Source organism: Scleropages formosus, chromosome 3 (genome assembly GCF_900964775.1).
Source record: "Scleropages formosus chromosome 3, fSclFor1.1, whole genome shotgun sequence".
In the NCBI taxonomy this organism is placed as follows: Eukaryota; Metazoa; Chordata; class Actinopteri; order Osteoglossiformes; family Osteoglossidae; genus Scleropages; species Scleropages formosus.
Window position 1 is genome coordinate 24,313,531 of NC_041808.1, and position 13,488 is coordinate 24,327,018.

Consider the following 13,488-nt stretch of genomic DNA (forward strand, 5'->3'; position numbering starts at 1 on the left):
TGCCCATTTAGGGAGCAGGGCAATTCTTACTGTATCAATCTAGAATCAGTGCCTCCATCGAGGGTACTACAGCAGGAGGTGGGATTCAAACCTGAACTCTTTGCTTGCACTGTGCTCCTTGGTGCTCAGCAATACATATAAATCTAGAAATAAAATATCTATACCGTGCGGGCGCCCTCACCTTCGTCGGTGGGGTTGAAGCCGCAGATGTCGCAGATGCAGCGCACCCACTTGTTCATCTCGTCCTCGGTGTCGGCGACCAGGTAGAAGACGCGGTCGATGGTCTTGATGTCGAAGATGAAGCTGTGCTCCAGCTCCTTCTTGTTGAAGGTGAGCCCGGCGTCCACCTGCTCGCACAGGTTCAGGTCGATGACCCGAATCGGCTTCTTGGCATGGTCATTCTTGTAGTACTCGAGCACGTCGGGGTCGCCGGTCAGACGGCCGCTGCGCAGCACGAACCACCTCTTCTTCCATGCCTGTCGAAACAGGGCAGGAGTCACGGCGCCCTCTTCCTCACCATCAGCCCAGCGACACACACACACCACACACACAGGGGTTATTAACACACACAGAGCCTCCAGCAAGGGTTATAATCGCAGTTTTAGTGAACTCAACAAAGAGAAAGTCCAGCTGAAACGGCTTGAGCTCAGAAAACGGTGTGGGAGTGAACAGCGTGTCCTTATTCATTGTATTCATTTACTCATTTATCTGACACTTTCACAGCATTAACGTACTCAGCGATTTACCTACTTATACAGCAGACATTTTTACTGTATCAGTTCAAGTTGTTTTTGTCATAAAGTTATGGCATAACTACATAAAGTGTAAATACACAACAGTGTGAGATGAGTATAGGACAATAAATACACAGGACGTGGGCTGTAAACTGTAAATTCAGGATGAGTACCATGATCAAGGGTACTACAGCAGGAGCTGGGATTCTATGCCGGGTCCCCTGAATACAAGGCAGCGGCTCTAACCGCTGCACCCCCTGCTGCCGAGTGGCGCTCGTTTCCCCCGAATGCTGTAACCTGTAACGGTTGTATGTTTGAACGCCCAGCTCTGGGCGCCTCCTGTCAGCGAGCCAAGACAAACAGGCCTGTAGCGCAGCGCCCAGCCTGGCACGGACCGGCACCGTGGAACACCCTGCCCAGCCTCTGAGGAATAAGCCTCGTGGAAAATTCCTCCAGGAGGAGCCTCCCAAAGGCCCTGCCCCCAGAGGGCCGCTGCCAGGCCCTGGATTGTCATCATACGCTCCCGTGCACGGACGACACGGCCTCAAAAGCACGAGGCAGCCCTTCCAGCTGGGATTCGAACCCCACGATCAGCGAACTGTTACAGCAGAGTCTGAAACAGCTTTACTGCTCTTTAAAGGGCCTTCAGCACGCAGCTAGGACTTTTCTATAGTTCTCGCCACCGCCGCCGCTGGTGCGGCAGAGCCGCAACGGGTCTGCCCTCTGACTCACAGTCCATCTGCTCGAGGACCCGCTCGCGCAGCGCCGTTCCAAAACTCAGAACTCGCACCCTGTCATACTGTGTGTGAGGAGCACGCAAAGCGTTTGACATTTCTCTGGAACATTCCTCACATGTTGACTTCTCGAAATCTACAGTTCGTGGACTGGGCCAGAAGGTGGAGTAGTGGTTAGAGCTGTTGCGCTGGACTCGTAGGAACCAGGTTCAAAAGCCACATCCTACTTGTAGCACCCTTGATCAAAGTACTTATCCTGAACTGATACAGTAAAAACGTGGCTATGTAAATGGGTAAATCAGTGCAAGTAGCTTTGAAGAAAAGCGTCACGCAAGTGAATAAATAACTAAATACCCGTTGATAGAACTGCATTATTACACGAGTGGAGGCCAAGGGCCACACTTCCTGACCCCATGGGACATAGGTGACACAAACACACACCAAGTGCGATCCTGACGGATTCCATGAGAAAGCACAGCGGCAGGTGGGAAAAACGTGACGTTACACAAGCGCACGCCTGCTGACTAAGGAGACGTGAGAGAAGTAGCTCCACCTTCTTCACCCTGCGGCACGCTGCAAGCAGCACTTCCTCCTCCTCCTCCACAGCAACAGAAGGACTGCGGTCGCATCCCGGAGGCATAATGCCGCACCGGTTCGATGAGTTCCATAATGTTTAAAGGAGAAGTCTGATAGCCCCCACTAGACCCCATGTAGGACAACAACGTGGGCAGCCTGTCCGGAGGGAACGGACAACAAGCGTCAGCCCTTTATTATCCTTCATTCACATCCTGACTTGCCAATATTTGGAGGGGGGGGGGGGGGGGGTGCGCGCACATGTGTTGCCATGGTTACAGATGAAGCAGGGCTGTAAAGCGTCAATTTCCTTAAAGGTGTTTAGGTTTTTTTTTTTTTCCCAGGAGAGACTTTGAAAGCGATGGCTGACTCATCTCGGAGTGTGAAATGTACCCCGGCACGGTTCGAGAGCGACTGCACGGCGGGATGTCCGCCATCCTTCTGGCCCCACTGCAACTCCAGAAAAGGGACTCAACATTCAACGTGAAAGCTAAAATAAGGAAGAGAAGGTCAAAGCGCAGCAGCTGCTCTTCTCAGCTGCACACAAAGCATGCATCTCTCGCAATAAAGTGCTCGGCATCCTTCGCTTCCGGCCAAACGTGATTTAAATTCGCACTCCGGCACACAGGGCCGTACGAAACACGGAGCAACGGAAAAAGTACTATACAGCACGGCGTGCTCACGGGAAAAATCCCAGAACATTGGGTCAAGTTACCGACGCTCAAATGGTGAATTTTCAAAGATAAAAACATTTTGCTCTTTATTTATTCTTAACCGCATTCCTTGCAAAAATGCGTCTGTTGCGAACTGAACGTTACCTGCATTTGCACATTGATTCAACTCGCTTCCACATCTTGTGTCCCTTCCTTCGTTAATTTACCCAAAGAGCCAAACGGCTGCTCGGGCCGTGCCAGCAACACATCGTATGCCGGATTTTTAAAAATATCCCAGAAGCACAAAGCACAGCTTTGCGGTGCGATCCATCGAAACAAGGATAACGTACATGAACACACACACACACACACACACACACACTGCACTTGGTGTCACTAATTCAAATACGGAATGAATGCATTTTCACTTATGACATAAACATCCACTGCTTCCACTGTACATGCCCTGATACTCGAGCACACACATCAATACTCCAGACCATTTTCTCAAGTGGTTTTTTCGAGTGGTTGCACTTTCATTTTTAATTACAGACGTCCCTCGCATAAGGAGGGTGATTAGTTCCTGAAGATCTGCTTACGTCTCATTAGAATTCTCCAAGCGCGTGCGTGTTTGTGCGTGCGTGTGCATGCGCCCTCCTCCACACCCTACACTCTGAGAACAGGTCGGGACCACCATGACCCTGCGTGAGACAAGCAGTTATTGCTAATGGTTGGATGTTTGCTGATTCTTTTATTGGTGTAATTTTTTAAATGTTTTTTTTTTTTTTTTTTTCCCCCCCACTCTAAACCACTTGAGGCCTAACCCCTATATTTGTTTGTTGTAATTGGTGGGCCTGATTTTAAATTAAGACTATTATTACTGTTATTATTCTTATTATAGGAACACAAACTAATGAGGCAAAACTTGAACAGCTCTCTGCTAAACTGTTGGTGAAACATCATTGGCACTAAAAGCAAATCACAGAAAGTCACTCGTCATGACGTTGCCTTTCAAGAGAATTCGTAAGAATGTACTTTCATCACTTGAAGCTTAAGGCAGGCTTTCTTTGCAACTGACGTGAGGTGGGGGCGGGGGGAAACTCCCCATGTGGAAATGGGATTGTGCTCCCCTTGCCTGGCATGATATTTTGAGTTGAAATGTCTGGTCTTGTAAGGTGTTTCCCATCACTGAGAGCTGACCATTTATGTGAATTTCATAGTACAAATTACATTTACTGGAAGTCTCATAAAAGGAGCTTTTGTTACACAAGGAAAACCTGAATATTGTGTTTCTTTTCCTTAAAAATGCTATTTTCTGAAAGTCATCTACAGTACACAACAATTCTCACACACACACACACACACACACACACACACACACACACACACACACACACACACACACACAGTCTGAACCGCTTGTATCATTTGTGGTCACAGGTAGCCAGAGCCTAACCCAGCAACACAGGGCGTAAGGCCGGAGGGGGAGGGGACACACCCAGGACGGGACACCAGTCTGCCGCAAGGCACCCCAAGCGGGACTCGAACCCCAGACCCGCCGGAGAGCAGGACCCGGTCCAACCCACTGCGCCACTACACCTCCCCCTACAACAATTCATTTAAGTTCTAAAATAAATTTAGGGCCGGCACAAGGTCTACTACAAAATCTCAGCTGATCTTGATATTTGGAAAGCAGTGCTGTGTTGTAAAAATTATAAAAGAGTTTATAGTTGAATGGGGGTGTAGAGTAAGCTAACAAGCATATCTATTTATACAACAAACAGAGAAAAATCACGAGACGTCAAGCGACGTGCCCAGGTCAGCTAGCTTTTTTTGGAAAGAAGAAAAAAAAAAAAAAGCAAACAACAAATAAAAATATCTTTATGAAATGACTGAAGGTGTAGATCTCTGGGTCCGCGTGGAAATCCAATCGCCTTCCCCACCCGGAAAAATCTTCCGTTCTCGTCGAGCACCGCTCCGATCAGGGCCGGAACAACACTCATTCTGTAAGGCTGCGGACCCCAGATAACGCCGCGCGAGGCTGTGTGCGGATCTCCCACAATGCACCGCTTCAGAGAGCGGACCCGGGGACGGAGACCAGGGGGTGCCAGCGAGGAGGTACGCTGACACAGGCCGTCTTTGTCTTGCCGGGCCGCCCGCACAGACCCCTCTTTGTCATGTGCTGGGATCTTCAGCACGGTGCTGACGGCAGGGTGGAACCACGTTCTACACACCTCTGTGAATTTTTCAGCAAAACACTGTATGCAGATGGGATGCAAATGGGTGCAAAACTCCAACAGCCACAAGCGCTTGGGGGAAGTTTTCTGCGGGTGCAGGGACAGCAGGTGGCAGGATGGTTACAGCTCCCACATTCAGAGTTGAGGATTCCAAGTTAAGATGCCTCCTCCTTCCCTAGTACCCTTGATCAGGGCGTTTACCCTCAACTGACACGTACATCTCATAGAAAATACAACGTGTGCATTGCATTAGGAGAAAGAGAGACATAGTTGCAGACATGTGGTTCTTAAGTACAGTTAGTTTGTTTCTTTCCACCATATGCACCAATATGCCGGGGGAAAAATCCAAATTCTAGATTCCAAGTACGGTGTCATGGACGAGGGCGGCAGACTGAGGAGTTGGTGCGGACCCAGTTGCGGGTTCTATGATTGTGGAAACCGAAACAAGGAGTAAGCGAGAATCGTAGTCGGGGACAGGCGCGAGTCGTTCGCGGTGCGGACGTTGCTTTTGGGGCGAGACGGGAATCTAAGTCGGTCGGGCGAAGCGGGAGATCCGAAACCCGGAAGGCAGCAAACGGGGAACGAAGGGCAGAGGTCGAAGAGGGACCGGAAGGACAAGGAGGTAAGCGGGGTTCTACCGCTATCGCAGGAGAAGCGGGTTTACTCTACGAGGTTCCGCGACCAGGTGAGCCGACACGGCTTCCTTTATACCCTGCTGCTCTCATTCAGGGCAGGTGGGGTCGACTGGCATGAGGGCGTGACATACAGTTTCTACTGAATGTCTATCGCCAGCTCAGCATTGTAAAGTTAAAATTGTATGTCAAACCATCGTAAATCAGGGACTACCTGTAGTGTTATGAGCCCACACACCTTATTCACCGTGGTGACTTACACTGCTAGATACACGACTTACACTGGCTCACTCATCCATACATCAGTGGAACACACTCTCTCTGTCACTCACACACTGTGGGTGAACCTGAACAGCATGTCATTGGACTGTGGGAGGAAACCAGAGCACCCAGAGGAAACCCACACAGAGACCATGCAAACTCCACACAGACCGAGCAGGGATCGAACCCACATCCTCTCGCACCGCTCAGGCGACCGCCGTGACGCCCAGAATAGCATCACCGGATGAACACGGAAAACACTAAAATGATCTGTTCGCTCGAAGGGTTACGACTGAACTCTCACTGATATGACCGATATTACACTATTTTCCCCTTTGACACACGAGTAGTGTTACGGCATAAAGAATCTGACAGGACTAATTTTATTCATGGCCTACATCATATCCGATGCACTGATGTTTCTTTGTCCGCCACGGAACCTCTGCAATCCTGGAATTATTCCACAAACGTTATGAAGGCACAGAAAAGGCAGAAGAGCAGGTTTGGACCTTTCACCTCCAGCTACAGCTACAGTGACCATCTTGACCCTGGATCTCCAGGTCCACAACCAGAAAAAGTAGTAAAAGTATTCAAATGGAGATGAGCGCATGCCGAAGCCCTGCGGAGGCAACGCTGTGCCAAATACAGCAGGGCGGGAGGCGCACGTACCTGACAGGTGGGATCCTGGGGCGGACGGCCGTGAGGACCGCAAGATCCCTCAGTGAGAGGCGACTCCGTCCACGCCCGCCAAACGAGCTCCCATCCGCCACCTCGACGACGACGATGATACGCGCCCAACCACGAGCGCCGTTCCCCCTTCGCCTGCCTGCTTCCCGGTTGAAATTTAGACGGCGTTGCGCAAGACGCTGGTGACACAACCGCTGCCGTGGTGCAACGTGCAACCGCTCGCTGCACAGAGACGTCGTCTACGCACCGCACCGACGGCAGGAAAATCCACCTCTGACCACAAACATCTCAAACATCTCAGCAGAGATTCTTGATCGAGGTACTTACGCTGAATTGACACGGTAAAAATTACCCTGCGATAAACGAGGAAATCAGAATAAGTAGCTCAGCGTTGTGAGAAAAATGTCGGAAAATTAAACAAACAATAAAACACATCATCATCTGAAACCGCCTGTCCCATGCGGGGTCGTGGGGAGCCGGAGCATAACCCAGCAGCACAGGGCGTAAGGCTGGAGGAAGAGGACGCACCCAGGACGGGACGCCAGTCCATCGCAAGGCACCCCAAGCGGGACTTGAACCCCAGACCCACCGGAGAGCAGGACAAGGTCCAACCCACTGCGCCACAACTGGATTTTTGTATTTCTCTTTCTGATACACTTGTCCCAAGTGGCTTACAGTCCCTCCACACACACGTACATATAAGTAAATAAATTTCACAAATTAATGTCGTATAAAGGTCGCAGGTTCGATCCCCACCGCCAGCTCTGGTACCTTTGAGTAAGGTACTTACCCTAAATTGCTCCAGTAAATTACCCAGCAGTATAAATGGGTAAATAACTAAGTAGGTTAACATTGTAAGTCGCTTTGGAGAAAAGTGTCAGATAAATTAATAGATGTAAATGAAGGATGCTTTGCTGAAGCGACTCAGACTCTAAGGTACGAAGGCAGGGTCCCTAGAAGCGCGGATCCCTCTGCCCCTCCACCGGCAGACCCAAACATGCGTGAAGAAGACTAAAGGAAGGAGAGACGTGCGGCGCGGCGCTGCGTCCCTCAGGCCCCCCGGCAGCAAGAGGAAGTCCACCCAATCGACCGTTATGACGCAAAGCTGGGGATCAAAGGGTTAAACTCACGTGCCCTACGAGTTCTGTGTCGAAACGCAAATGTTAAGGACAGAACAGCCCTGCGAACACACTCTTGGCTTTGATTAGGACTTTTTTTAATATCGTGCAGCAGATGGTGTAGTGGTTAGAGCGGCTGCCTTTGGACCTAAAGGAGCAAGATTTGAATCCCACCTTGTGCTGTGGTACGTACCCCCGATCAGGGTACAGTCATTGCAACGTAACGCCTAAACCGCTCGTCCCAAGTGGGGCCGTGGCAAGCCGGAGCCTAACAGGGCTGGACGGGGAGGGGAGACGCCCGGGACGGGACGCCAGTCCATTGAACCCCAGACCTGCCACACAGCAGGCACCGGGTGAACCCGCTGTGCTACCGCACCCCCCCCATAGTCATTGCATGGTCCACATAAGTGTACTTTGATGACTCTGCTGCTTCTGGACCATGATCTCTAATGCTGAATAGGGACCGGGCTCATAAGCATGAAAAAATTTCAGTTTTTTTTTTTTTAATTTAAAAAAAAAAAAAAAAAAAAAAAAAAAAAAACATTAAAATAAACGTGTTTATTTTTAACGCATAATGCATCATTTCAACAAATGCATACTAAAACAGCTGCGCGCTGCAGCCGTGGCAATCCGATCGGGAGGTCAGCTAACAAGTGTGCTCGCCGACAGAGGTTTGGTCCCTAACCCTGGCGTTAACCGGGCAACGACCATACCTTCCCTGAACCGATGCAGTAATGAAATATCCAGCTACAGAAAGCGGTAAATCAGCGCAAGTCACTTAACACTATATGAGTTTGGAGAAAATTGTCAGCTAAATAAAGAAATGCAGACACGCAAATGTAAAACTAACTCGAGAGGATTCAAACGTAACGCTGCAAGAAATGATAGAAGCGAACATGCGTAAACGAACCGTTCGCTACTCTCCTTCTCCCGCACTGGAGCGAGGGCAGGCCTGCGGCGCCCGCTCGGCTTCGTTCCGCGGCACCGATGTTTTGCGCGAAGGCCTGCCGCTCCTCCGTCGGCGTCCGGTCGCCCCCTGGGGACGCACGCCATTAGACCGCACGAGCGATGAGCGCCCCCTAGTCCAGCGTTCACTCGGCCTCAGTACGATGCTCCGGGGCTCCGACCGTCTGGGTACTTCGCTTAAACGTCCACGATGACAATCGGACAGGTGGAAATGTTCCAACGCCTTCCCCATCCACACGCGGACGGTACGAAGGAATCACATGGATGTGATGATCACCAACACAATGGAAAAAGACACAAGATGTCATTAATTGCATAATTAGCGCTTTCATTTCAAAATCATTTTTCCCCACCAGAAAGTGCCCAAATTTGTCAGCGAGCAAACCCGCCCCACCGTCTTGCTATTGCGGCATTAGTAAACGACGTTCATCGTCACTAATGTTGTTTCTTTATGTCAGCGTCCCCTTGCGCTTGATATACCCACATCATCTCACCCTTACTGCGGTTTACACGGATATTTCACCCCTGGAGATTTCGCTTCGTTTTCCCCGATACCTTCCGAAAGAGGACAGGTGCAAAATTTGATGGGACACACACAGGACACACACGTTCTATAGACAACCAAACTCTAAATAAATAATGTCAAGCCCTGCATCCACTGTAAAAGTAATGTGCAGGGAGGCGTGCACACACACACACACACACACACACACACACACACACACACACACACACACACACACACACACTCCATGCAAAATGCTTCCCGAAAATACAGCACGTAGACCCCTGCAGAGATGGCACCGATACCACAATACAGCGGTGGAATGGGGGCCTTCTGCTCCGCTCTGCACGGTCTTTCAGGAAAATTGGGAGCGTTTTCTGCCCCGGACCCCCCGCGGCATCCAGTCGCAACCCATAAACAAAGAGGACGGGGGACGGAGACGAGCCGGCGAGAGCCGCAGCGGACGACGAGCCAGCGGTCAATAGGCCGGCGCCGCCTCCGAAGCTCTTTCAGAAAAGAACTGGGATGAGGCACCGCTTACCTCTCGAACCCTGCGCTCCGCAGCCTCCTTCCGGATGTGCTCCCAAGCAGCGTGTGAAGGCACACGGCACGCGCTCCAGCTGGAATACACCCTCCCAGCTCCCTCGCTTCTGACGGGGGCGGAGACAAAGGGACCCGGGCGGGGGTGGGGGAGGGGTCATCCTGCATCCTTAATGGGTCAGATCGATAGGGCTGGAGAGCACAGCCAATAGGGTGTGGGGTCGAAGCGTTTTACAGCAGGGCACGGGCGAAACGCAACACCACGTGTGGAGCCAGCACGCAAGACTATTTAACACTAGTGAAGTGCTGCAGAGAGCCGCGGGTGCGAGAGGAGCTGCTTCGCAGGACAGGGGCACGCACAGAGGAGCGTGGCAAAGGATCTGTCGTATTTCATATTATCATCATCATTCCTCATTTATCTGACTCCTCTGTGCAAGCTCACTGAATGTTAAATAATCGGTTTTACACTCATTGAGCCATTTATACAGCTGGCTAATTTTCAACTTATCGGAGTAAGTACCTTGGGTCCTCGCAAGGTAACAGCACTAACCACAACGCCACCTGCTGGCCAGTTCCCATAATTAACTAAATATACTGCTGATGTTTTACTTTGAGTTTCAAAATAAAGTTCCTTATTTCTAAGCTCTGGAAGGTTTGGCTTTTACAGGAAAGGGCTAAAAGGGGCTCCACAAAAACACACACAGACACACACACACACACACACAAAAAAATCAAAAGAAGGAAAACTGACACCCTGGAAGATCCTGGTTGCCGTTCCCTTAGTCAAACAGACATGCGGAAGGAGTGCCGTTCCTATTCTTGCGCCATTTGGTGCAAAAGGGGACAGAAGAGCTAAAAAATATCCCAGAATCACTGCAAAGAACAAGGGTGTTTGGACTGCTCTCACCGAGCACAGCACTTGTGCCTGGACAGAGCGGTCTTCGTGCAGGTGTCCAATCATTGCTTCTGGCAGCTGCTTCAGAAAAGCAAATAGCTCATCCTCCCATAAGAGCACTAGCCGGGCGGGGTAGGAGCGGTCCGGTCATGCGGTTCACCGCACTTTCCAACGTATCATATACGGGATCTTTTTTCAAATCGTTTAGACATGGCAGAAATTTTGCAATACATAAATAACATGTTGTGCTTTAGCAAATTTTGCCTTTTATTACAAGTGATTTTATGCTTGAAAATCACTTGAAATAAAGTTTAAAGAGGAAAAAAAAAATTAGTGTTTCATCGCACCCAATATCCTAAAGGAGCGATGATCCCAACGAGAGGGAGAAGCTGGAACAAAGAATACGGTGACTCCTTCATATTCTGCATCTATTAAAGAAAATCTTATTTACTGAAAGCTGTATGCTCGGGGGGGGGGGATCCCTAAATATTTAAATTACATGTACTTATCATTTTGGGTATAATATTTTGGATTACGGGGGGTGCAGTGGCGCAGTGGGTTGGACCGGGTCCTGCTCTCCAGTGGGTCTGGGGTTCGAGTCCCGCTTGGGGTGCCTTGCGACGGACTGGCGCCCCGTCCTGGGTGTGTCCCCTCCCCCTCCAGCCCTTCTCCCTGTGTTGCCGGGTAGGCTCCGGTTCCCCGTGACCCCGTATGGGACAAGCGGTTCCGGAAATGTGTGTGTGTGTATTTTGGATTTAAAAAAATAATTGCGGAACTTGTATGTATGTATGTATGTATATATACATACATACATACATACATACATACATACATTATATACATATATAATGTATAATTCAAATCCCCTGAGAGGCTCATATATATATATATGGATTTGACCCACTGATCAGCCGAGACAGCAAAGCAGCTTTCGACTCGACACCTTCAGGGATGCCTGCCCGGCACTGAAAAAAGCAGTGGACTAACCTCAGTGCCTGCAGCTTCCAAAGCAGTGTCCCACCAAGGCCCAGACCTGGCCCGGAAAGCCACACGTTGAAGAAAAATGGTAGCTTGGCACAGCGTGGCGGGTCGCAACCCTCCCCCCGGAGATCCCGCCCCATCGCGGCACGGCGAGAGATAGCCGGGGCCCAACAAGGCGCTCCGCAGCTCGGCTCGAACCCCGCGCGCCACCAGGAGGCGCTCTCGAACCCTGCTCCACCGCGGTACACGCCTCGCCTTCGCACGAGCAGACCTCTGACAACGATCTTGTTCCACATAAATACAAGTGAAATTGAAAGGAAATGCTCGTCTTGTGTATTTAGAGCTGCGTGCCTGAGAATCACTGGAAGCACCGCGAGAAAGTTACGTAACAAATTTTGTCTCACTTTGCCCAAAATCCTGCCACAAAGGAGAAAATGTGCGATGATCTCGGGAGCTGCAGCTAAGAAAAGGACGATTCCTTCCAATTCCACATCTCCAAAAAATATTACGTTACGTACCGAAAGCTGCATGCCTGAAGATCACCTCAAAGTCTTAATGATTTCTGGGTGCATTGAGCTCATTAACCACGCACTTTTTTCAATTCTTTTTTTTAAATTGTAGAAAATACACACACACACACACACACACACACACACTTTCTGAACCGCTTGTCCCATTCGGGGTCGCAGGGAGCCAGAGCCTAACCCGGCAACGCAGGGTGTAAGGCTGGAGGGGGAGGGGACACACCCAGGATGGGATGCCAGTCCATCACAAGGCACCCCAAGCGGGACCCGAACCCCAGACCCACTGGAGAGCAGGACCTGGTCCAACCCACTGCGCCACCCAGAAAATATATATTTAAAGCATTTAAAAGAACAACACTGTAAGGCACTGGACTACGTGGTCATTCCAGCGTTCAGCCATACGATGTGTGGTCACGCGCAGATTAACCGTACGAGGCGTCGTTCAATTTGAACGCATCCGCAGGGTCTCCCGACTCTACCGGTGGCCTCCCTCCGTTTTACACAGGTGCCATTTCTCGGCGTGAACGCGGCCCATCGCTCTCGCGCACGCAGCCCTCCCAGGCCCGGACACACAGGCACCGCCAGACACGCCGGGGAATTGGCTCACGCGCCGCGATCCATTATGCATCAGGCTCCAGCCGGCGGCAGGACACCGCACGGCTTTCAAGGGATCGAACGGCATGGCGCGGGGTGGTGCGAGGCCTCGGCGAGGGGTGCCTACACAGACACTCGGTGGGCACGCGACCGTAAGGGGCCCTGGGCGAACAACACAACAGTCCGAAGAGCACGAAGGACCGCAAAAGTAGCACGGAGGGTCGGGGCGGCACAGGAGGTAGCACCGGTGCCCCATGGCTCCCGGGTGGTGTGTTCCAATCAAGCGCATGGATACATCTCGATAGAGTTTGAGGTGCCCATTTCAGAATTTATGGCTCAAGAAGGAACCCTAATATAAGCTTTGGAATGGAGGTTGGACTTGCTACACACACACATTTTGAAAGCCCTTTGTTATTCAGAAACACTAATTTCGCCCCACTTAGCTGGCCAGATTTTTAAAAATACTAGTATGAAAATTATTTATTGTGCCACTGTCGTAACATTCAAAGTGACAGTAATGTCGCATTGTACCATTTTGAACGTGTGCGTAACTACAGGTAAGAGCCGAAGAAACGCTGGCGGTTCAGTAGTAGACATTTTGAACGAGTGATTTCAGAGGTTTTTTTGTTTTAAGAAATAATTCATTGTTTTCGCGGCACGGAATCTGGCAGGATCTGGGGGACGAACCGCCTTCGCCCGCATTGTTCCGAGATGCGGCGTGCCCGACAGGTGGGCTTTATTCGCTCCGTGGCAAGGTCACCGGTGGCCCTGTTCAACGCCGCGAGAACGAGCGCTGCGACGGCTGTGGGAGTTGCTGGGCACCGGCTCCCAGCACACGCCCACACAGCCGACCG

The 13,488-nt window shown here is 50.7% G+C and overlaps 1 protein-coding gene across 3 annotated transcripts in view; it reads right to left on the reverse strand.

The window, feature by feature from the left end:
* LOC108936670 (GRB2-associated-binding protein 1-like) overlaps nucleotides 1–13,488 on the reverse strand; it is a 31,701-nt gene that overhangs the window by 11,834 nt on the left and 6,379 nt on the right. For all 3 annotated transcript variants that reach the window (XM_029250277.1, XM_029250278.1, XM_029250276.1), the window contains exon 3: nucleotides 182–476. In XM_029250277.1, the coding sequence (XP_029106110.1) occupies nucleotides 182–476 (295 nt within the window). The remainder of the gene's footprint in view (nucleotides 1–181; nucleotides 477–13,488) is intronic.